This window comes from Peromyscus californicus, unplaced genomic scaffold (assembly GCF_007827085.1).
Source record: "Peromyscus californicus insignis strain IS unplaced genomic scaffold, ASM782708v3 Scaffold_6__1_contigs__length_162567912, whole genome shotgun sequence".
Lineage (NCBI taxonomy): Eukaryota > Metazoa > Chordata > Mammalia > Rodentia > Cricetidae > Peromyscus > Peromyscus californicus.
This window is the reverse complement of record NW_026294584.1, coordinates 119,473,701-119,500,052: the sequence shown is the minus strand read 5'-3', so window position 1 is coordinate 119,500,052 and position 26,352 is coordinate 119,473,701. Positions and strand designations below refer to the sequence as shown.

General features: G+C 36.8%; 1 protein-coding gene across 1 annotated transcript in view; it reads right to left on the bottom strand.

Annotated features, from left to right (window-relative positions):
* The window catches only part of Cntn6 (contactin 6), a 337,384-nt gene that overhangs the window by 268,218 nt on the left and 42,814 nt on the right, over positions 1-26,352 (bottom strand). Inside the window, 1 exon segment of the mRNA XM_052719550.1 lies at positions 7,609-7,748. Coding sequence (XP_052575510.1) covers positions 7,609-7,663 — 55 coding nt within the window. The 5' untranslated portion in view covers positions 7,664-7,748.

Genomic DNA, 26,352 nt, shown 5'->3' with positions numbered 1-26,352 from the left:
TAAAATAATTTAATTAAAAATCAATTACTTTGGCAGAAAATTTGAAAATAAATACATTTGTATGCAAACAGCAGCAGAAAGAAATCTTATAATTTTAAGACATTTCTCAAAAGTAATTGATGCAGTTGGGAACAGCATCACATTTAGCCTTGACGACATAATAGAAACCTCACAATGCTAGAGCAGACTTTCATTCTATTCAACCACTAAGTTTGACTTTCTCTACACTCGAGTCCTTGAGTTACTCAGTCTCTTACTGTAATCTTAGACTCAAAAGCCAATACTTCCTTAGGTCTGACCAGATATGTGCACAGTTGAGAGAGGGGTGGGGAAAGAGAGAGAATGGGTGCATATGTGAGCAAACACATGCATGGAAGACAGAGGTCAACCTCACTGGCCTTTCTTCAGGCACTGTCTAAGTTCTTCAAGGGAGGGGATGTGGCTCTCTCCACTTCCTCCACACTGGGATTACAAAGCATCATAAATGGCTTTTAAAAAATGATTCAGGGAATCAAACATTTATCTTCACACTTTCAAGGAAAGCAGCTTTATGGAACAAGCAATCTTACTAGTCCTCAGGTTGCACCGACAGGGTTCACACAAAAATCCTCAACACGGAACAAAGCAAACAAGTACAAATGACATACAAATGAACAATTCTTGATTATGAGCCAAGTGACCTTTGTTTTGTTTTGAGACAGGGTTTGTCTGTGTAGCTTTGTGCCTTTCCTAGAACTTACTTTGTAGCCCAGGCTGGCCTTGAACTCACAGAGATCCGCCTGCCTCTGCCTCCCGAGTGCTGGGATTAAATGTGTGTGCCACCAGGCCCAAGTGAACTTTTTAAATTGCAATGCAAACAATATAATTTTGTTAAAATAATAAAGTTGATATGCAAAACTTTGTGCAGAAATACTTAAGGTATGTCTTAGTGATAGGATTTCTGTTATGATGAAACATCATTACCAAAAGCAATTTGAGCTGAAATGCTTTATTTTTCTTACTGTTCCATATCACAGTTCATCATAAAGGCAGTTAGGATAGGAATTCAAACAGGGTAGGAATCTGGAGGCAGAAGCTGATGCAGAGGCCCCATGGAGGAGTGCTACTTACTGTCCTGCACCCTTCATCTTGCTGAGCCTACATTTGCATCAGTATAGCATCCAGGATCATCAACCCAGGAATGGCAACATCCACATCAAGGGGCTAAGCCCTCCTACATCAATCACTAATTTAAAATTGCCCTAAATACTTACCTACAGCCCTTTTTTATGGAGGCAACTTTTTAATTGAGGCTTCCTCCTCTGGTTGACTCTTGCTTGTGTCAAGATGACATAAAACTAGCCATCACAGATACTGTGAATCCTCAGTGCTAGCATAACTATGTTCCTTGAGTTTGTGCTTATTTTTATTACATTTAAGACTCTGATTTTTTTTTATACTATCACTAAGGACTATAGCACTTCCCTCAAACTCTGAATTTAAAACTTGCTATTCTTGCCAGGCTCTGGTGGTTCAAGCCTTTAATTCCAGCACAGATATCTGTGACTTAGATGTCAGCCTGGTCTACAAAGTGAATTCCAGGACAGCTAGGGCTACACAGAGAAACCCTTTCTCAAAAAACCAAAACAACAAAAAACAAAACAAAAACAAACCCCCAAAAACTTGCTTTCCCCTGTAGTGGGTAGCCATTCCAGCTTTGGTCTGGAAGTTCCAACCCCCATTGAGTCTTCGGTAACTGTCACGTCTACAATGCGGGGCTAAGAGAGGGCCCTGAAGACCAGAGATCCGGATGCGACACCCTCTCTTGGTGCCCGGACCCTGGACGCTAGAGGTAGACCGAACAGAGTTCTTCAGAAAACACCGCCGGACTGTGCTATGTCTTCCCCAGACCCTGTAGCCTATCCCTTCATTTGTGAGTTACCCCACAAAATAAACCTCCTTTTTAACTACGCGGAGTGGCCTTAATAATTTCACAAATATTCCCCCATCCTAGATAACTTAAAACAGCTCTATATGGTTGTTCAAATAATTATCACTTTTACCTTATGACCATCCAATTTGCTCCATTAATATTTTAAATGTCAAATTTAAATGTTTTAGCTATAATTTGAAAATGGTTGCAAATTTCTCCAGTTTTACTTAGAAACAGAGCATGTTGTTCAGCTTTCTATTGCTTTCATAAACACCGAAATGTATCGACAAGTAAAGAGGAAACATTTATTTTAGCCCACATGTTCAAAGACTTCATTCTAGGATCAAATGGCCCTATTGTCTTATTGTGAGATAATAAATGAGAGCCCAGGACAGAGTAAAACTTAAAGAGGAAGAATGTGAGATTCTATGGAGAATTCGAGGTGTTGCCCTTCTAAATCCCTGCTGACTAGTGTTCAAATGTCCTGGAAAGTACTTTGCAGATGACCAAAGGAGAAAGGTAAACTCCTACCCAGCTACAACCTCTTCAACTACAATGGTATCATGCCTGCAAGATGTGCTAGTTGCAATAGTGGCACAAAGTTTGCGGAATAGCCAAGCAATATCTGGCTGGATTTAAGGTTATTCCATCAAATGGAACCCATTCCCGACACTACTTAGGTGGGCAAGAACATCTAAGGCTAGATAGGCCAGAGACCTAAGGGAATACCCACTACTACTATTCTGCAATAAAATAACTCCTAATAATATTATACTATACTTATCTATTAGGGCCTTGCTCAGCCATTATTAGAGAAGCTTCTTCCAGCAGTGGGTAGGAAGAAGTAGAGAGACCCACAGCTAGACAATGTTCAGAGAGTTAAAAACCTTTAAACCCTCAGTCTTAAATAGGATATCTCCACCAAATCCCTCCCCTTGGGAATCATGAAACCCTGTGGAAGGGGAAGCTTAAAGACTGAAGAGACAGCAGGGATGGAGGACATCAAAGAAACAAGGCCTTTGAATTTCAGAAGAACCATCCCCCATAGAGACTGAGCAAGCCTGCATAAGGTCTGGAAGATCTGCACCTGATGGAGTCCCAGCACCGTGAGGGGAAGTGTATGCAAGCTCCCATCCCTAACCAAGGAGCTGATTGATGTCTCCTTACAAGTGAAAAATGAGGTTTCTCCTGCTGCGTCTCACTGGGTATATAAACCACTTCTAAGGATAGGTACCATACACAGAAGTGGATGGTGAACTCTCACTGGCAGGGCTCCTTTTTTTTAAAGAAAACTTTACAGGTTCTTTGTGTACATATTTTGGCTTCTGATTTTTTGTTTTCACGAGATTTCTGTGGATGCAAACATGTGTGTGTTTCTGAATCTACTTGTGTTTTTCCTTTGACTGTTTTTCTTTGCTTGTTTATTTTGCCCTATACTTTTTTTTTGGCTCTTAATTATTATTATTGTTTTAGATGTCTGTTTGTATTATAATGAGAGAGAGAAAGGGTGTGAATTTGGGTGGGTAGGGAAGTAGGACATTCTGGGGGGCACTGAGGTATAATCAAAATATGTTGTATGAAAAAAAATCTATTGCCTTCTTCTAGGTTAGACTCCCTCTGACCTGAGTGACTCTTACTAGGTCCGATTTCTTCAAGGTTTACCATCTCCCGTAGCACTACAATGGAGACCAAGCTACCTTAACTACGTGGACCTTAGAAGACAAGTAAGGTGTTGTGAGGATATATTGTTTGTGCTCTAACAAATAAAGCTTTTCTTGAGATCAGAAAAGCAGAGCAGCCAGCCACTTAAAGACTTCTTACCTCTAGGAAACCTCAGCTTGAAAAGGATGAGCTCCTGTCTCTAACCCTGCCTTATCAATTCCTTTCTCCACCCAGCCATATCACTTCTTTCTTTCTCCCAAGGACTGGGATCCCAAGTGCTGGGATTAAAGGTGTGTGCCACCACTGCCTGGCCTCTAGTGGCTAGCTCCGCATTCTGATCTCCATGCAAGCTTTATTTGTTAGAGAACAAAGAAAACATCACCACATTTCCCCCTTTTTATCTAAAATAGAAAAGAATGTTAGGAGTGTTGCGAGGATACCATGGCTGGGTACCAGACCATGGGAGATGAGGTCCAGAGGCGATGGGAGTAGTTAGGGAGTTTGTGGAGGTGTAGGATGAGAGAAGGTCACTGATCTTCTCTGTCTGTGGTACCCCTTACCCCTACACTCTGAGGGCATAGAAGTGATGACTTGGCAGATAGAAGAAGTGATAAGGCAGGGTGGAGACAGGAGCTCAGCCCCCTTTCAGATGGAGGATTCCTAGAGGCAAGGAGTCTTTCTAGTGGCTGCTGCTCTGCTTCTCTCATCTTTCAGCTTTCACCCTGATATCTGACTCTGGGGTTTTACCATTAAGACCCATTAGGATTCTGGCTACAAGGTGTGGATTATATGACATTCTACATAGTGACTTTAATGAAATGAAATATTTAATACATTTTGAGCTTTTTTTCTCACTATAGAAGATGCAGCATATAATTATACTCACCAAGATTAGGCTTCCTATACACGTGCTACTCTAGCAACAATAGAATCTGTTTCTACAGTTTTATGTTTCTCCCTTATGCTCATATAGAGTCGACCCAGTCACACTGTTTAGTATTAATATATTAAAAAAGTGTGAGAAAAAGGAGGAGACGAGGCAGAGACAAAGGTAGAAGAAATAGAGACAAAACTGGAGGAGAAGAAGAAGAGGAAGAAGGAGAGGGAAAGGGAGAAGGTGGGAAGGGGGAGAAGAAAGAAGAGGAGGAGAATTTGAATAAGAATCAAAAATAATTATGCCCATCTCAAGATCGTCAACTTAATTACATCTGCAAAACATATTTTTGCATCTTATATAATACTTGCAATTTCCAAACAACAAGCCAAGATATTTAGTTGGGGGACATTTTTAACCACCCCACAACCATTAACTAAGTAACTTAAATGTCTTTAGTCAACAATTGTGTTCTTAGTTAAATGGGTCTCTGTGTTTTCCCAATATTAAAAAAAAAAAAAACATTAAATCAAGACAAATACATTTTTAAGTGATCATACTCTGACAAATGTCTTAGGATCAGTGATGTCTGCTTAAACATATTAGGAGTCACTACAAAGATCCAAGATCCAGAATACTCCATCAGGGTGTGAGGAAAAAGTTATGAAGTTCATTAAACAAAAGAAAATACAAAAGTGACCAATCACAAAAAAATTATGTTTTATATTGGAATATAAGGTTATTGAAATATACACATTTTAATGGATTATAACAGTGAAAGTAGAAAGGGAAACACAGGCAATTGTGAAAGATGTGCCTGACTTTAAGAATGAATACAAGGAGAGGGAGGAATGAAAGAGAACATATATTAAAGAAACAGAACTCCATCAGCAGCCAGTTCTCTAATCTAATGTAGTTCCCACTTGGAGTGAACACCGTGAAATCCCAAACGAAACAAATAGATTTAAATCAATGCTCTCTTGTGTAAAACAATATCACCATCTTTACCTCTGGGGTGATGCTTAGCTGAGATTACCATATTTAAATGGCTATGACTTAAAAGGAATAGACTCAATCTGTTCTTTACTGATGAAACTGTGCACCAAGGACATGATTATTTCTCCCTTAGGATAAGGCAAAAGGACATGTTGAATCACAACCAAATTGTATAAATAGAAGTTAATAGAAGAGACAGAGTATTTCTCATATTTGATATGTGTTCTGAGAACAATGGTTTTATTTTAATTTAGCACAAAAGGTCTTTTAAAGAGCCTATGTTAATTCAATAGACACATTTAAAGGGCAAAATGTTAATGTAAAATTTTGACAGGAAGCTGAAACTTAAAGTAGGCATAGAGTTCTTCGAATGTGGATAATTTGGGGGCACCTTAATGGCTTTTCTGTCTTCTTTTAATCTATTACATGAAATAACATATTATTATTTAACTTCAGTCTGTCTTTCAGAGAGGATGTGACATAAACCAAAACAATGTGATCACTTTGAATAAATATGACTGTGGTTCTCTGAGATGTTCGATTTGCTAATGATGGGAATACTTTTGTAAGGTTTCTTATTCTTTTGCACATATTTTAGTATTCACATGGCTTTTTATATCTTGAGATTGCTAGTAGACATTTTTGTCATTATGACATTTTTGAATAAGAAATTATTATATTCTTGCATTTTCCTCATGTTGTTATTGAATTGTTACAAATTTGTAAGACATAGATAGTAGTTGTCATTACACAAGTAGAGGGAATCAGAGCCGGTGTGAAGATGGTCAAGGGGCCTCTCTGATAGCCATGTGACCTAGTCAGTTCTGAAGCTATCGCACAATGCAGGTAACTAAGCTTGGCAATTAAGACTAGAACTCTGTGCAGGGGTGGGCTGGAAAGATGGTTCAGCAGTTAGTGCTTGCTACTCTTGTGGAGAACCTGAGTTCAGTCCCCCACATCCAAGTGGTGGCTTATAGTTGTACTACAGTTCCAGAGTATATGACATCTTCTTTTAGCTTTCATAGGCACCAGAAAGGCAATACACTCACATACATAAAATAAAAATAAATGCATCTTAAACAAAAACAAAAAGACTAACTGCACTGAACAGGTTGTTGCTAACCATTTACTACTTACAGCAATTACTACAACTATTTACAGTCACTATTGTAGCCTCTATTATTCCAGGTCCTATTAAGTTCAACCTTATAGCTCTTTATGAATAGTTGAAGATAATTAGCCTTAAGTCTAGGCTGATTGATAATTTGTAATAATGGGAAGAATGTCAGGGAATTGACTTTATCTGGACTCTAAGGCCTGGTATCACGAGTCTCTGTTTTTGAGATTTTATTTTGAAGTCCAGAGAAGCCAGCATGTGAAAAACTCTGATTCCCAAGCAGCTGAAAGACCATGAGGATCAAAGGCAAGCCAGCATAGCTGTCTCGGTGGAGCTTGTCCTGGGATAGTTATGACTCAGGTGAGTCTAGCTCACCACAGATACAGTGCATCAGAACAAAACCCAAAGCACAGGCCAGTGAAACATACTCTAAACCATATCCCACAGAACCATTATGCCAATATATGGCTATTTGATATATCCGGTGATTTAAAAACCTTGATTTAAGTTTTTTTTTTTAAAACAGGGGAAATTAATTAATAAACAGATATGACAACCCTTAGATTGGGTGGAAGAACATATCTGTCCCCCTTTGGTATTTGAAGAAGGATAAAGAAAGAACTCCAAGATTTTTTTCCAGTTTTGCAAGAACACTTTACATCACCTTTGGCTACACTTTACCTTAGCATAACTTTTCTCTAATAATCTCTATAAATTTGAGAGAAAATATAAATTTCATTTTATATACATGAAGACTTCACTGTAAATAAAATATAAATGGATTTATAAATGATAAGTCACTAATCACACTTGACCAAATTCATATTTGAAAATTTATAAATTTAATAACAATGTCTCATAAGAGTTATTTTATATATTTTTAAGGATTAAACTTTCTATTTGAAGTAAAGGTTACTCTTACAACTTTACCACTTGGTCATTCAAATAACACATGGCTTGTGCATTTTCAAAGTTGTTTCATCTCAAGGAAGGTATATAGTACTAATATATTTATCAATCTAAATGCATAATAATAGAACACTTTACCTGCACAAGAGTTTATGAGTGGCAGCAGAATTACCAGTTTCCATAGCAACCTCATCTCCACGTTCTAAGGTCAAAAATTTCTCCCATGCAATCAGCAGGAAAGAAGATTGTATCTTCTAGGCAGTATGTTAGCAATCTGTCTGAAGGAAACAAAATGGACAAACATGACTATCGTCTATGTATCCCTTAAGCATTGACTAAACTTTTAAAAATATATTCTAAAAATAAATCAACATAAATGACTATACATTTTAATACTCATATTTTGCTGAGCCTCACACATTTCAGTTCACATTTTCATAATTTCAGTTCACATATTAACTATATGTCATCAACTGCTACGAAACTTTTAATATACGTCATCATCTGCTATGAAACTTCCTAGAGTTTTAATTAATTGGAATAGTACTAATTCAATGCATAACATGTGGATTGAATTTTCCATTAATTGAATTTTCAGCCTGTGGTTTTTATATGTATAACAAAGATTTCATAGAAATCACACATTTTCTAAGTATCCTATTCAAATTATTGAGAACATACTCATTATGAGCCATTACATTTCTTGATGTTACTTGAACGAAAACCAATATTATTACAAATTTCTGTAAGAAATCAATTGCCTGTGGCATTAACTTGCAGATAGTAGATGTGCTTTCCCCAAGGGGTTACACCATAATTGTTTCTAATTTATTTTGACATTTTAGCTATTCCATGACAAATGAGACGAAGAGAAGGTGCTAGCTTGCCCTTTACTTCATGAAAGAAATCTAATAATAGGTTTATAAACACTGATAAACTCATAAAAATTAGAATAACCCTAGGATAAACTCACCTGGGTCATTTTGATGGAACTATTGGACAGCAAATGAAATTTTTAGTGTAGTAGAACTATATTTAAGCTCAAATATCTTTTTTAAAGTATTTGGATATTTATATATATAAAACTAATAAATAATAAAATTCTATAATTTCCAGATGTTTTAAATTTTAAAAAGCCTTCACTTATTTCTGCATCTATTTATTCCAGAAAATAAATATAAATAAATCCATCAATAAAATATAAATAATATAAGCATAAATACTTATGAAAAACAGTGATTATATTCTATTCCATAAAAATAAAACTTAAATGTTCTCAAGACTTGTAGAAGAGATGAAAATCACAGGCAGAAACAAGCAGTGCTCAGGTCAGAAAACAACACTGAGTTGATGATGCTGATGATGACCTCACAGTGGGATTTCCGTTTCCTTTCCCATTACATATTTGAAGTGTCCCTTCTTAAATGTAAGCAAAATCATATATTGCATTCATTCATTCATTTGTTCACTTATTTATATTCTCTATAAGACTTTATGTATTTACCTGTGAGCAATGAATCTAAAATCTTGGTTAGAGAGACATTTGATAAAATAGGAAAAAAACAAACAAACAAAACAGAAAACAAAACTTGATAAAAATTCAGCAAAAGCAAATAAAAAACAAAAACCAAACAGAAATAGAAACAAAATCATAAAGAATCTTCTGCACACAAGATCAATAACCTATAAGTGACTTGTAGTGTTGCAGGGAAGAGCATATGTCTAATGGGTAAATATGTCAGGAGTTAAATGAAAGAGCACAGTGCCAAGGGAGTGTGCTCCAAACTTTGCTGAGTTTGCAATGACATGCACAGTATCTAGCACAATGTTCAAAAGAACAACTGTAGAAGATAGAGAAATAAATGCTCAAATATGTGAGACCTGTAGGTTTTCTTTTGGAGCGTTTGGTCAACACTTAATGTAAATCTCCACTATCCGAAAAAAATAAATAAATAAAATAAAACAATGGGTAGAATAAATGCTGTGATTATATAGATGAATTAAATTCTGCTTTTATAGCCCCCAAAGTGATGATTTCTTTTTATCTTCAGTAGCAGTTTTGAAGATAAAGAAAAGTTTACCTCTATATGAACCTTGTTCCTCAAGCTATTTTTCCATACCCACTAGAATACTGACAACCAACTTTTCTTTATAAAACAGGAATTTTACCATATTCTGACAGTATTTAAAACTTTGAATTATTCTCTATCACACTTACAAATTCCCCGGAATAATATTCACAATCATATAAATTTGGAATCTTCCCCTTCCAGCTGATTTATCTATAAAACACGCCCATGACAATAATCTGTTCCCTAATCACTATGAATACAACATCTATTAACTATAAAGATATTGTTTGATTTACATAGAATTTCCTCCCAGACTCTACAAACTCCTTAAAATCTGCACCACAGTAGCATAACCATATTTCCCTGTTTTCTCTGCACAATATCTATGTACTCAAATGTCATGACAGAATTATTAATAGTACTTCTTTCTCCCAAAAGTCACAGTTTACAAGATAAATTATATGGTCCACTTATTTCGTGGATATTCATTATTTCCCCTACCAGACTCTCTTGTCTCATGATTAAAGCTCTGTGGGTTGTCTCCAGAGAAGCACAACTCCTCATACAGGCCCCGTTTATAAAGTTGTAGCGGTAGTGCCTCTGCCTCTTAGCTCCAGGAATCCATTTCCTTTGCTCCAGTATTTTTTAAAGGGAAATACATATTCCTTAATGCTGAAACCATTAACAGTGAAAGCCAAAGACTAATATTTCTACTATTAATACTTAAAGCTCTTGATCTGATATAAAACGCTATCGTGTAGGTATTACCATGACACAGTCTGAAGTTATAGCTAAAAGCTCACAGTTCCCAATTTAGGAATTTTTGCTAATACTCTGCAATGTTGGTTTACCGTATTAGTCTTGAAGTCTGGTACCTACCTACCTACCTATCAGAACCCCACCTCCAAAGGGGTTGCAACCTCAAACAGTTCCTTCTTTCCTCAACTGTCAACTCATTTCCATATATAAGGCTAGCATGGTGCCAGCAGAATCTAAATCTTCCTGTTTATTAGTCATGCATGTTGCCTCCCATTCTTCCACTCTCCTGTTCTCTTTGTCCTGAGCATAACCTTGCACCTGCCCTTTCTTTCATTTGCTGCTGTGAGAAACCAATTCGCCTCTTATGCTTCCAATATTGTAGAGATTTGCCCTTCTATCCAAACAACCTACAATACTATCTGAAGTCAGAGGATCATGAAACAGCCAACTGTGCCGGCCCTTATGGAAATCTAAAACGCCTGAGTGAGTGACTAAAATAAATATTTTGCCAAATCTTGTTTGTTATATATGCTGTCTACTGCTATTGCATCTCACTAGTATATTTAGTTTTCATCTTCAAAGTGTAGCAATTTTCCACCAAGTTTCTAGAAGAACCCACGATATAGGCAGAGTTTTCATGCTTTACCTTAAAAGGTAAGCACTACAAAATCTACTTCCTCACTATGGTTCATAAGTGAGTTAGAGAGAAAGCATAGTTATTGGAGAGGAAGTGCTAGGTATGTACCTGGCAGCAGAACAACTTAGCAGCTGGTAAAAAAGGCTAAATTGGAAATCAGGCAGTTAGATCCAACGACCATCTTGTGTAACTGTGGAACATTGGTGCTTATTTTATAATCATGGACTCCAAATTTCCTCCTTTGAAAACTGAAGAGTTTGACATACAAATCACCTTAAAATTTTTGTATTTCTTCTAGAGTTGCTTGATTCATATTCAGTGTATAATTTCATAGCAAACATGCTGTCCTTTCCCATCTGATTGCTTATCAGCATAGGCTAATGAGGGCAAAGCCCAAAAAACATTTTATTTGCTATTGCGGTGGAAACATAGCCTAAATATTTATGCATTTTTTGCCTTTTATAAGAGTTAAGTTTATGAAAGTTAAGATTGCTCAAGGATCAGGAGAATGTTCTGGCTCAATAGAAAATATCTAGCTAACAAAAGTTTGGTATTTATTTGCTGATAGAGACTAGGGTAGAAATATTTACTGTATAAAATGTATGCTGGTCAGTGATCTGAAAGGCAATCACATGTTTCTAGGACCTTGCGATTACTTAAGGCTAAAGGGATGAAGAAAGAAAGGTTACAAAACAAACTTAACTTACAATAACTTCTATAGTGTTAAGAAGTTTTATAAATGTGTCACCAGCATCCTATTTCAGGTATGGGTTATAGGCCATGCAATCTTTTAAATGGTATTTTGGATCAAAGAAGTAGGTGCCTCAGTTCATAACCTAACTGCTAAGGTTATTGTTCTATTATTACTAGATGAACTTTGTGGCCCCTAGACTGTATGTCTTCACTTTTTCTCTCATGAAATTTCTCAGTGTCAGCTTTTCAATGTTTCAAACACTTTAAGAAAAGATTATGTTTAGGTCTACAATTCCTTTACTATAATTAAAAAAAAATCTCTGACAGTTCTAATATATATGTAATTTTTGGAGGTAAACCCTTTCTCAAAACATTATATTAGACCTTTTTATTAAACTTAATATGAATATTTATGACTTTCTGATAAAACAAAAATATTGGTCAATGATGGAATTTTGTACATACATATGGTACTGTATATATGTATATATAGTGAAAAAGCTTGGATTCATATTTGTGCATATGTATGTGTAAATACATATTTATACTATATTACCTTCCTGAAGGTTATTAATGATTCTCAATGTGATATTATCTAGAATCACTGAAGGGACAAACCTCTAGGCATGTTTATGAGGAAGGAAAGATTACATTATTTGAGGTGGGAGAGTCCATCCTAAATATCAGTGGTACTGATGATTCCTGGGCTGATGCCTTGGACTCCATCAAAAGGAACAAGTTAGCAAAGAATCAGAATTTTTCTTTGCTATTTGAGCCACTGACACAGTGTGGGGATGTGATGTGACCTGACTGAAGAACCCTTAATATACGAACCAAAATAAAACTTTCCATCCTTAAGTTACTTTTCTCTGGTATTTTGCAATAGCAGCATGTAAATTACCAAATGCTCATTAAGCTAGGCATTAACACAGGTCAACAACTGGTAGCCTGTTGAACAAATTAAACCCTATGCCTGCTTTTTTAAGTAAACTTTCACTTGAACCCACTGTGCCTATTTATATATTCGTGGTCTATGTCAGCAGTGGCAGAATGGAATAGCAGTCCATATGGCCTGCAGAGCTAACAGTATTTACTGTCTGACCTTTTATGGCTTTGAAGCTTGAGGAAATTTCTTTTCAGATGTCTGGACTAACTCACTTTAAACTCTATAACACCTTTAGCAGGGAAGAGTTCACTCAGTACAAAGATTACAGAACTGCACTTACCTAACTCTATATAGACAATCACAATGAAAATACCATATGCCAAGTAGGAATAAACCCTGGGTTCTGCATCTTCAGATTCTGAATTCCACCTTTATGTGACCTCTTCTAACCATAAATTTTAGATCTGCATTCTGATCTCAAAAGTTATATGAGCAAATAATTAAGAAATTATTCTTGTGGCAAAGGGGTCATACCCAATGCAAACCTCAGACAATCTTAAAAGCTTCTTTAGGTGTTTCAGGATAGTCACTTTTTCTTGTTTTTTAGAAGGGATAAACTATCTACCCTTTGGCTCTAAAACCCCATAATAAGTCCCTATATTCCCTGTGAACCAGGAATAAATATGAACATCAAATATTGACTCTACATAAGGATTTAGAAAATTATGTGATATTGTCACCATCATTAAAATTGGTATGCCTATCAGGCATGGGAGATAATGAGACTCATCGTAACTAGAGAGACATTATCATTCTTCATCTTTCACAAGAGGGTTTTTCTAGCTTTTGTTTTATCAGAGAACTGGGGATATTTGGTTGTCTAAAATACCAGGCTGGATGTGGATGTACATAACTTGAAATAAGCCTTTATATGGAGCTCATATACTATTGTTGTCAGTTCTTAATTACTGTATTTATCAAGCTACAGTGAATGCCATTGATAATCTAGAATGCTGCATTTTATCATGGACAGACATCGGGGAGATAAAAGAAATTGTTCAACTCTTTTAATATAATGCTCTTTAATTACTGTAGGTAGATTTAAATAACACCAACTTGAGTGTCAAAGAATTATGTTATTTAATGAATATGAAAATATTTATGTCAACTGAACATTATATCTTTCTTTTAACTCAGTTGCACTATCTGAAATGTTTTTGTCACATTGGCAGTAGAAAAAAAAAAAAGGAATGTCCACTAAATGGGTTTAGTTATTGCTCTTCCTAACTTTAAAGCAATACAATGGCCAAAGCAGGGTTGTTTCTTCAAAACATTACTCAACTTCTTGCTCTAAACATTGTGGTGGTATTGTGTTCCCCAAAATATTGTGTACTTTAATAAACTTATCTGGGGTCAGAGAACAGAAAAGCCACAAGATACTTAGGCTTGAAAATGTTAGCACACGCCTTTAATCCTAGCATTCCAGAGACAGAAATCCCTCTGGATCTCTGTGAGTTCAAGGCCACAGTGGAAACAGCCAGGCATGGTGACGCACGCCTTTAATCCCAGAAAGCAGCCTTTAATCCCAGGGAGTGGTGGTAGAAAGCAGAAAGGTTTATAAGGTGTGAGGACCAGAAACTAGAAGCATCTGCCTGGTTAAGCATTTGGCTGGTTAAGCTTTCAGGCTTCTAACAGCAGTTCAGCTGAGAGCCATTGGGATGAGGACACAGAAGCTTCCAGTCTGAGGAAACAGGACCAGCTGAGGAATTGGCAAGGTGAGATAGCTGTGGCTTGTTCTGTCTCTCTGATCTACCAGCATTGACCCCAATAACTGGCCTCAGGTTTGATCTTATTAATAAGAACTGTTAAGATTCATGCTACAAAACATGATTTATTTGTGATCTTTGGGTTTGTCAATAAACCATTGTTGTGAAAGCATGGCCACAAACGGACTTTATTCTTTCTTTATCTATAGAAACATTGATATTAATGAATTTCCTAGCAGAGATCAAGATCCATTCTCAACTGGTATGTTCATCATCAGAACAAATGTGCTCAGTGCTAATTGCTCTTTTGTCTTTAATTGACCACTTAATTAACTGCATCAGATAAATTAAAAAAATCCCCATTTCACTTTCTTCAGGTGGCTCAAGTGTTTTATATTGGTGTAATAAACATCTATGGTCAATAGATAGGAGAAAATTCTCATTTTTACAACAACATTTAAACTTAGTATTCATAGAGTTATTTATTGTCAACTTAAATCAAAATTAAATTTAAGTGAAATATTTATGACTTGAAAAATTTTGGTTTTGGCTTGGAAACCCTACCTGTCATTAAGTCAGGTCAAAGACCAAGATAAATTATACAATAATGTTCTTTATTTTCAGAATATAAGCTATCATTTATGATAATTGTTATGCTAAGTTATCAAAAATAGGTAAATATGCCGGGCGGTGGTGGCGAACGCCTTTAATCCCAGCACTCGGGAGGCAGAGGCAGGTGGATCTTTATGAGTTCGAGGCCAGCCTGGTCTACAGAGCAAGATCCAGGAAAGGTGCAAAGCTACACAGAGAAACCCTGTCTTGAAAAAACAAACAAACAAACAAAAAATAGGTAAATATAATAGATGATGGATTAGTAGATATATATATAATATAACACATTTAATATAATCATAGAGTATTACTTCCTTTTGCAAAGGTATGACTCCATGATAAGTTGTTAACAGTATAAAAGAAATCATCTACATTTTTACTTTATATTTGTTTTTAAATTTTCCATTATTTTTTGTTGTTTCTGAACTCGAGATGTAGCACAAGGTGGCTTTGAACTCATAATCTCCCTGCTCCAGCTTTCCAAACGACATACCAATTACTAGTTCATTTTGTCTGGTTTCAAATCAGAGAAACAAAGCAAAGTACTAACTCAGCTGCTATCAGTACAGTCTTCCTCAGAAGCTCAGAGAAATTCCTGGAGGCCATGGATTCTTGCTGAAAGAGGCCAATGTGAAGAAATCGACATTGAGACCACAGAAAATCCATCCTTCCACTGAATTTTAAACCTAAAGGCACTTCAGTATATAGATGACAAAATCATTTTACTTGCTTAGCTGAAGAAACAGAAGCCCAGAGGATACCAATTGTTTCCACATTTCAGTTCAGGATTGAGAATAAGCCCCAGGGCTTGAAGTCACAAGAGTTCTCCCTAACTTTGTACCTCTTGGGATCTGTGACAATGGATATATCTCCTAAGACCCAATACAGATTCTGTGTGTGCCTATATTTCCATCTACTAATAGAGGTAAATCCTTCTCATAGTAATGTTTTTGGTATTCATATCATCCAGGATAGGAGAATAAAGGTGAGTGATACAGCTGTAATTTGGAGGTTTTAACATTCCTTCTCCATTCATAAAAAAGGGTAATAAGAAACACAAGCAACTCTAATCTTACTACATCTGACATGAATCTTAAATGGTCTTATAATAAAAAAAACCACAGAGCCAGATATTGGGGTGAAAGCTGAAAGATCAGAGAAGCAGAGCAAGCCAGCCACTAATTAATTCTTGCCTCTATGAAATCCTCAGTCTAAAGAGTACAAGTTCCTGTTCCTTCGTGCCTTATATACCTTTCTCTGTCCAGACATCACTTCCTGGGATTAAAGACATGTGTGCTTCCCAGAACTGGGATTAAAGGTGTATGCCACCACTGTCTGGCTCTGATTCCAGTGTGTCCTTGAACTCACAGAGATCCAGACAGATATTGGCCTCTGGATAGGATTAAGGGTGTATGTCACCACTGTCTAGCCTCTATGTCTAATCTAGTGGTTGGCTCTGTCCTCTGATCCCCAGGCAAATTTACTAGGGTACATAATATATCACTAAAACTACATATAGTCAAGAACAAAGCTTGGCATAGTCCTAGTGCTATCATAGATGTAGGAGTGTGTAGATTGTATCGATATGGTTTATTTACTAGGCTGCATAGTTTTGTTTTGTGTTCTGTGTTTGCAGGACAGATTACTAGGTAGGAGTGGGCAGATCTTATAGGACAAGCTTGCCCAATATCAGATGAATGAGCACAGAATAAAGAAGGAATCAATGCAGATCCCAATTTAGTCTGATAATGTTTTTAATCTTCTAAAAAGTAGTGCTTCCTAAAATTAGTAGCTCATTTAATTTTGTACAGTTTTTTTGTTAAATACTAGAACAATAAACTATGATAATTTTGGTTCTCAATAATGGGCTAAATAGTAAAATGTATAAGCAAATTACTAATATTAAAGAGAGATTCAATTTTTTTTTGTGTGTGTAAATTTTCTTTCACAATTTGCGGGTCACTAGTGCTCCATTTCCATTACTAAACTATGACATTTAGCAAAAAATACAGAAATTCAAGGCCATCCTCTGCTACATAGCAAGTTCAAGGCCAACTGGGGCTAATGAGACCTTATCGCATGAAGCAAAACAGAAACAACAAGCACAAGCAATCAAAGAAAAATGATAGTGTTCAGATAATATCATATTGACAAAATAGATGAGAAAAATTAATCCGTGACAATAGGATGTGAATCCCTCTACTAAAGGTAAGTTTGGAGAGGCTTCTAGTGATATACCCAACCTCATTCAATATTTGATGAAATTTTTGATTGACAGAAAAAGAGATATAGTGAATATTAGAAAAAAATCAGAAATATCTACTTTGAAGAGAATGGCAGAGATATACATATATACAGTCATAATATGTGAATTCATCTAAATGAGGAAGCAGATGTTTTTCTTTTAGTTTCATTGCTTCTTCATTAATTCTAATTACAAAATAGACAAGAATATTTTTAATAAGATTCTATTAAAAGATGTATGGGTACAAAACACTTAATTTCTTTGGGTAAAAGTGTAAATAGAGCTATGTTGGGAATAATATTAAGGAAAATAAATATCTTCCCTTTTTATATATTTAAGAAAATAAAAAGACTGTGAGATAATTGTGTTTCCTGCTTTTCTATAATTTTCAAAATAAAATTAAAACAGATCTGTAGAGGCTATAACTATAAATAAATCTGGCTAGATGGTATTTAGGTGAAGTATTAGTAAATCTTGTGATTGGACTTAAGAAACTCTCTTATTTGAACTCATTTAGAGTCCAAGTAGGTTGAAGATTAGTGGCATATTTCAACACCAATTTTATAAAAGGTAAAAACCCCAAATTGACACAGAGTGTTAGGCTTGTATTCAGTGTTTGGGTGCCTTTTGACATAACATCCAAATGCCTATTAATGAAAGCATGGTGGCCAAAACAAGGGAAGTAAGACTACCATTTTCATCTCTGCTTTTGTGGTCAGGTATGGGGTTTGTATTCTCTTTTGAACACATGCTTTAAAACTTTGACAAATTGAAACACTCTCTTGGGAGGTAGAGCCAGGATGATGAAGTGGCTGGAAGCCATGAGTTATGAGGGTCAGTGGAAAGAAATGAGTATGTTTAGCCTGGGGAAGTGAGGATTTAGCAGGCAGAGGAGAGCCATCTTCAAATATTTGAAGTGCTGTCTTGTGGAAGAAGGATTAAACTTATTATTTGTGTCTCAGGAGAGCAGAACTGAGACCAAAGGGTGGACACTTCAGAGCAGCAAATCTGAGCTTAATAGCAGCCTTGAGCATTTTAACAAGTACGATGTTTAGCCAGTGGTCAAGTGAACTGGCTGTGAAACCTAGAGATTCTAGGACACACACATTCTTAGTAGCTCTGGGATTTTAGAGAAGGGAAATAAGGCTCTATGTGTTTGGGTGTTATGATAAACATAATGGGAAGAGGAGCATCTACTCACAGGATTTAGAAAAAGATCGAGTGAGTACATACATATGAAAGTAGAAAGGAAGAGTTCTATCTGTGAAGTACCCAGATACAGTGTCATATTAATGATAAGGAGTATATAAGATAGAGCTAGCTGTCACCCTTTCTAGGATTTGTTAGAGAGTCTTCTTAACCCAGTAGAAATTTAAACTAGATGACCCCATTAGTCTTTCTAAACAAGGAGCTTTTTATGTTTATATAAAAGCAGCATGCTGAAAATCTTCTGACCGGGGCTCATTAACTACTATTTGAAGAGTTATATTCATCAAAATCTGTTTAAAATTTAGAAAAATCTCACATAAATATCAATATAGTAACTTCAACTTAAATATCTCATAATTCAGTATCACTTTGTCCAAATATACATAGTATTAGAATACAAAAAAAGCATACCACAATCATCAACTGCGTGGCCTAAACTGGGTGTTTAACTAGACTCAGACACCAATAAACAATCAAGGGATTAACTGGTTCTTAGCACCATTGCTAGCCACAGACTGATGGAAGAGCCAATAGTCTAAGAGACAGCCCATTTCTTCTCTCTGTTTCCTACCCTGACTTGGAACACATTTGTACTGACCAACCCTGAGCTTCATGAGCTGGAGAAGAATTCTGATTGCTGAGTCATTTAGGAGGAAGACGAGATATAATGAGATACTGGGGGAGGAGGTGGAATTTAGACAGAGACAACAGCAATAAGAATGATAAGGTGGTTTATTGAAAGTAAAGATGCCCAGATGCACATCTATTTTGTTTGGTCACAGTCCTATAAAGTGTCTACAATTCTTATTTTAATTTTATGGATGAGGAGACTAAAATTGGAGGTGCTTAGTAACCTGGAATATTAGCCAGTAGCAAAACCATCTCATTGACCAATACCATCCAAACCCCAAGCCTGTGATTACTTCCACAACAGCCAATTAGTCAGACTCATAATTTTACCTAAAGTATCCTCTATGGAACTTAAGAAGACATAGTTCCTCCTAATTATGTTGTGAATTAGAAAGTCCTCCATTGTGAATACCCTAGATTGATTCCCACAGCTGCTTTTGGGACTTGAATGATGTAGTATGACATCAGACATTATAAAAACCACAAGATTAAAGCTAGTCCCATAGTTCCATTGCTGAGGAACTTCTCACTGCCCCCTCCATGTTTTTATATATTAGAAAACTGCTAGTTTTTACAGGTCTCTTTATTTCTTCTTGTCCTTTCTCTTTCTTTTCTTCCTTATTTCCTTCTTTCTTAATATCTCCATTGCTTTTAGGAACAAATAGATAAATGTTGTGACTTACATGAAAATGAAATATTAAAAGAAAACAAATGTCTATGAAACTATATAGCTGTGAAATATTCATTGAGAAACACACACTCACTTTTTTTTTTTTTTTTTTTGCAAATCTGTGCATTATGGAAGGGAAAAGAAAAATAAGTCACAATCACACACAGGAAAATGTGCACCAATTCCACCCTGTTCCTGTTTACTAAAGTTCCTGTTCACCAGCCCCTGGACAATTGGACTTTTTCAGTCTATTCCTTTACTTTGTCCACTATTGGGTGCATCCTGGCAGCCCTGACTTCACCAAAACAGGAATTGCTTCAGGAGGAAAATATAGTTGCCTGTCATCAATGATGCAGTAAAATCCTGGGAAATTCCTATGCTAACGAGTTGTCAGCTACACACATGTCTTGGAGTCAGTGTGAGGAAAGCTTGATTGTCTGGTAGAACACTTGGCTGACTGAATGGGAAGGAAGTTCTGAGAAGTCACTCTGGAAGAGAAATGGCAATGTGCAATCAAGGTCAGAGCATTGCTCTAAAGTGGCCTTTCCTTTAGTCTGCTAGAGTAAGGGGTGTTCTGGAAGGGAGGAATGTGAGCAAACATCTCTGGTTCCATAGCAGTCATTCTAGGAGGGGTTGGTAGGTGGCTGTGTGTGTACAAATAGCCCAACTCTTTGGCCGAGCCACCAACTTACTCTAGCAGTTCTTTGTGCACACCTGTAGAAACCCACTATGACCCTAAACTTGTTTGAACAAGATGCTGACACTGTCAGTCCAATCATTCAGAGGGAAATGGAAAGAGAACAGCAGCTAATAACTTGGTGACTCCATGGCCATTTCAAGAGGAAAGGGTCATTTTCAAGCTGTCAGTGCTTACTTATTCCTTTTATAACTTCTTTTTAGTTAGAAATCCTTTTTAGTTAAAATGGAATCCTTATCATGTTTTTAGGAACACAATAATTGTACAAAGTCATGTAGGTTGACCCCTGTTGTCCTGGATTTTACTGGTGTAGAATTAAACAAGGACTATGCAGAGTGGAGGGAAAGGCCGTTTTGAGATTTTTTCCACCAGCATCAGTGTAACCCAGTCTTTGTCTCATAAGATACAAGGGGTTTTGTAGCCTTTACTTACTTCAGAGGGGTAACCTGGATTCCTCACAAAATGTAACTACATTTAGTGTAAAATATAGCTACAACTGAAGCTTAAGGAAAGGATAAGTTTAACTACTGAACATGCTTAAAATGGTAACAAATGAATTCAAGGCGTAATAAGTAACACCTGCTACTATAACTGCTATTATTCATGTTATGAAGTATGAACTAATTATATATAAAGGAACAGGCTATATTGAAGATGCTTCTGTTTCAGCTTATTTTGGTCTCACTTCCTGGTGCTCTCTAATTGTGCATGCTTCTAAGTGATAGCAATTGTATTCTATGAAGGTTCACATTATACCTTCATTTAGTCAAGTTACTATTAATAACTTAATGAATGGAATATTCATGGTATGCATATTTTTGACAATATATTTTTATATCCTATTTTCAGGATCTTCTGCATGTATGTCTCCTGTCTGCAGACGATATGCTGTGAAAATTAAGTGAATGGGTGGGTGATTAGCTGTTACCATTGAGTACCTTAACTTTATTTCAGTGATATTATAGGATTAGCCTTCAAGAAGTAATAGCACTTTGAATTTTTTTCTTTTTGTTTTGTAGCTAAAACTTAGCACAGTCTCCTTGAAACACCTTTCAATGAATGTCAGAAACATTCATTTTAAATAAATAAGAGAAATAATGACACAACCTTGGCTAACTGGCATCAAGCAATTGTGATCCAATTGATTTAGAATAGAAAAATGAGTGATTGAAGAACAGAAGACACTTGAGGTCTGTATAAAGATATCACATAAAGGTGCCATCCCATGCACACACACACACACACACACACACACACACACACACACACACACACATGCACACAGATTGCACAATGTTTTCAATGTTTTTTCTGACAAAGGACCATTTGCCTATGCAACAGAAGTTTTATAAAATTATGATAAAGCAAATACACATACACAACCACCCCAAGCACCACATTTCCCCTGCATTGCTCCAATCTTTTCAGCCATGGTATTTTCAAAACTGTGGCTGGAGGAGAGGTTATGTGGGTTTGGCTTGGGCTTATTTCATTCAATTTAATTTAGTAATCAAAGCTGTGTTCCAAACACAATTTTGTACAGAATTCTATTATACAAAGCAGAAAAGCTGGAATCCTATTGACTGTGTGGAAAGCAGACTGAAACTCTTCAGTCCACACCAAACTGCATCCCAACCCATCCTCTCTTAGGAACATTTCACAGAAGCCCAAAGCTTCCATCTATGTGTACATGTGTATGTGTGTATGCATGTGGGTATATGTCTCTCTGTCTCTGTTTCTGTATGTGCATGTAGGTCTCTCTCTCTCTCTCTCTCTCTCTCTCTCTCTCTCTCTCTCTCTCTCTCTCTCTGTGTGTGTGTGTGTGTGTGTATGTAAGTGTGAGTTTATGTGAGACCCCTCAGGTATCCATCACCAAGTGGGAAAGAAGGCAGTTCATTTGAATGTCTGTGTGATATGTGGGCTGGGGTAAAACTAACAAAATTGCCTGTTTACAGTAATCACATCATATACCTGAACAGATATTCTCTAGGGATTTGATATGTTTCTGAACTTTGAATAAACTTTTCTAGAATCATCGAAAAAAAAAATTATGATAAAGCTAAGTATTTTTATCACCCATTAACATCATGGCTATCATAATTTCATTGCAGAATGAGTTACTATGTGTTTGTGGTAATATGATGTGAACAAAATACTATGTTACTCACTGAATAAGAGTATATCACATATCATCATGTACACTACATAATACTTAATGGGGGTGATAAATGACTGCTTCTGCATTTACTGTTCTACATATTTGATTATTATCTCAGAGTGTACTTGTCTTTAGAGCTTCACAAATCTTATGTTTATTGCATTCCTGATTGAACCAACAAGCAGTGTATAGTGATTGAACTGCATCTTAAGTTTTGTATAAGGAAAGTCTATAATCCTTGTACAATGACATAATCTCTGAGTAACACATTTCTCAGAACATATATTCATTGCAGGGCAGCATGTAACTGTGGATGTTTTAATCTGCATGCCTGGCACATCAACAACTGAGTTGTAATTTTCTGCAGTGATTTGTATCTGTATGTGAAGCTCCAGTATGGTAAACTTGAACTCCCAAATGTATAGTCATACTTAGCTGCATACCATTTTGTCACTAGAAGGTCCATACCATGCATCACCTGGCCAATATGTGAGCACCTGGGTTCCAGGCATGAAAAATATGAATTTGAAAATATATTCATCACATTGCAAGATGCTACTCGTGCTTGAGAGTAGAAGTGTAATCAAAGCTGCATCGCTTAGAAACTTCAGGCTCAACTTGCCTGTCAATTCCCGGAGTATACTAGTTTTTCAGAGGACATGTGCATAAAAATAAACTAAATGCATATAGAAAAGCACATACATCTCCTCTTTCTAAATCACTTTCCTTCACTGCATCTGACATATACTCCCTGAGGTCCAGGCCACAGTGGTATTTTTGGCACAACATCGTTCTTGATTTCTCTGTTGCCTACTGGGAACCTGCCTTTCAAATATCTAATGTGAATTTTCTCATGAATGCCAATGATATACAGTTACATGCTTTCCTTCTCCCCTTTCTCCCCCCAGGCACTCCAAGTATCTTGTGAATACTTTCAAGATCTCCATAACAAGATGAATAGAAATTACTTGTAATAGAGGAGAGAAAGGCAAAGGGCATTTTTATTGGTTCTGGGAAGATTTAACTACATTGATATAGCATTTAGTAGAAAACCTCATAATCTCTAGAGGGTGATGAATGGCCACCCCTGTCTCCGCTCTGTCCCTGGAGAGTCTCAGGTGCTAACTGCTGCGGAGTCTCCCTTGTCACATGAAGAAGTCAGTCTCCATTCATTCTTGCATGTTAACTTCACTACATTCCCTGAACATTGAGCACTTGATTCACTCCCAATTCAAATCAAAATAAGGATTTAATGCATTTCCCTGTCTTCTGGGGCTAATCTCCCATCACTGAACACTCATATTCCCATTAACTCAAGGAGAACAATCCCCTAAACAGCCTTTGAATTAGACATCAAGCAACTAATTGTTCCTTTGGAAGCTTGCACATTGAGCCTGCCGGCATCCGTGAGAACCTCCCTTTGTGTACACGACATCCCAGGGTAGGACAGAGAATGAGACATGACTTCATATGGCTACTCATGGATAATTAACATCCTATCTACTTCTGAGCTCATGGGTTGCATTTCTAGAATACATATCACAGTGCTCAGTGTGCCCCTTAGATCTGTCATTTGAAGGAGGAATACAATGCCACTGACAGTGCCAGCATCTTCTATAACAAAGGAGATGCCAGTGAAACCCTTAGTGAGAGAGAACTTCATGGAACATCTTCACATTTGACCTCTTTAAGTTGAGAGGCCAAGCCTCCAGCTGAAAAGAGGTTTTAGTTCCATTTCTAGTCTTTATTACATTTTTTACTTTATTATTTATATTCAAAGGAATTCTAGAGATAAAGTAATAAGTTCCGTTTTTTTTTTTTTTTTTTAAGTGAGTCACTTTCCCAACTGTTAGTTGAACTCTATTTGTAATAGTAGTTACAGGGTGGCTTGGAGGAAAATGAAATGATTCATTCGTAGAAGCAAAAAGGCAGAGGTTGAGCTATACATATGCTGGCTTGTGAGCTGTACATATGCAGGCATGTCTACCTAGGTGAGTTAATTTGTGAAACATCATTATTGTTGATATCAGTTCTCTCTCCCACATATGCTAAGACTTGAATATTTGAACACAAGTCCTCTGGCTTGATTGTTTAGTTGGTGACTCAGAGAATGACCTCACACAGGTTTGTTATCACAACCCAAGGGGTGTGATCCAGTGGATCTCAGCCCCTTTGGGGGCCACTGAGTGGCAGTGCAAAGTGATACCCAGTGATTTTGTTGGGGAGGCTTGGAAGACCAGTATTATTCAGTTCTCAGTACAGTATTGATTGAGAACTGCTTTGGGCAGTACAAAATGTTGGGTAATTTTGTTTTATTTTGTATACATGAAAGCATGCCTCCAAGGCTAGAAACTAGCACTGAGTTAGAGAAAGTTTTCACACTATTAGCCTTGAGGATTGCAATGGAGAATACTAGCCAGATGAGGGAATGCTGTAAACTTACTGAGGGCAAGGACAATTCTAAATGTATCAGGCATTTGCCATATTGGACATAGGGTTACACAGATCTCAAAATCCAGTAGATATCTCCAATGTAAACATTGCCCTTAGGCAAAGTTAGATTATCAAAATAATTACTGCTAATCAATCATCTAGTTTTATAATTGTTGGTTTCACTATATCAATTAAATTAATTAAATATAATACAGAAAGACAAGATTTTAAAATGTGAATGACTGTATGTCAAAGATATATTTTAAAATTTTTTTCAAGTTCTATATTAAGAAAATATGTCAGGCCCTCTGAATGGGTGAGACAGTTGATTGGCTTGATCTGTCTGGGAGGCATCCAGGCAGTGGGACCAGGTCCTGTGCTCATTGCATGAGTTGGCTGTTTGAAACCTGGGGCCAATGCAGGGTCGCTTGGCTCGGCCTGGGAGGAGGGGACTGGACCTGCCTGGACTGAGTCTACCAGGTTGATCTCAGTCCTCCAGGGGGCGGGGGAGGCTTTGCCTTGGAGGAGTGGGAATGGGGGGTAGGCTGGGGGGAAGGGGAGGGGGGGGTGGGAGGGGGGAGAACATGGGAATCGGTGGCTGATATGTAGAACTGAATTGTATTGCAAAATAAAAAAAAAGGGGGAAAAAAAGAAAATATGTCTAGAGGAAAAAGAGAGATGGCTCATTGTGTAAAGAACTGAGTTTGCATTACCAGCACCCACATAAAAAGCTATGCATGGAATTAGTCCTAGTAGTTCTAGTACTGAGTGGGGAGACAGAGACAGGCAGATCACTATGGCTTGTTGGTCAGTCAGTCTAGCCAATTGGTTACCTCTAGATTTATTGAGAGACACTTCTCCACGCACCCCCCAAAAAAAAGAAAAGAAAAAAAAAGATGATGAGTAACTGACAAAGATATCTGACATAGACTTCTGACCTCCACACACATATTCACACATACATGCACATACACAGGGACATAAACACACACACACACACACACACACACACACACACACACACACACACACACACACACAAAAATATATCTATGTGAGTATGTATATTACTCAATAGTTTATTTCTTTATAAGAAGATCATGTTTTTTTATCTGTCAGAGAATGAAGAATTCCAATGCTGCAATAGTTTGTTTTAATCCATAAAACCCCAGAGGATGAGACAAGGCAGAACATTAACTGAAACATGAACAATGAACATACTTTTAGGGACATTTGTTGGACCCCTTCACAAACACATTGCATAGAACATGGTCTCTCAACTTACAGCTTTACAATACCTCACTGCTAATCTCTCCTGGGACTGATGATAATATATGGCTTTTATTTAAAGCAAATCCATTTTCTTCAAAATGGCTCCCAAGAATAATATGAGCTACATAACTATGCTAATATTC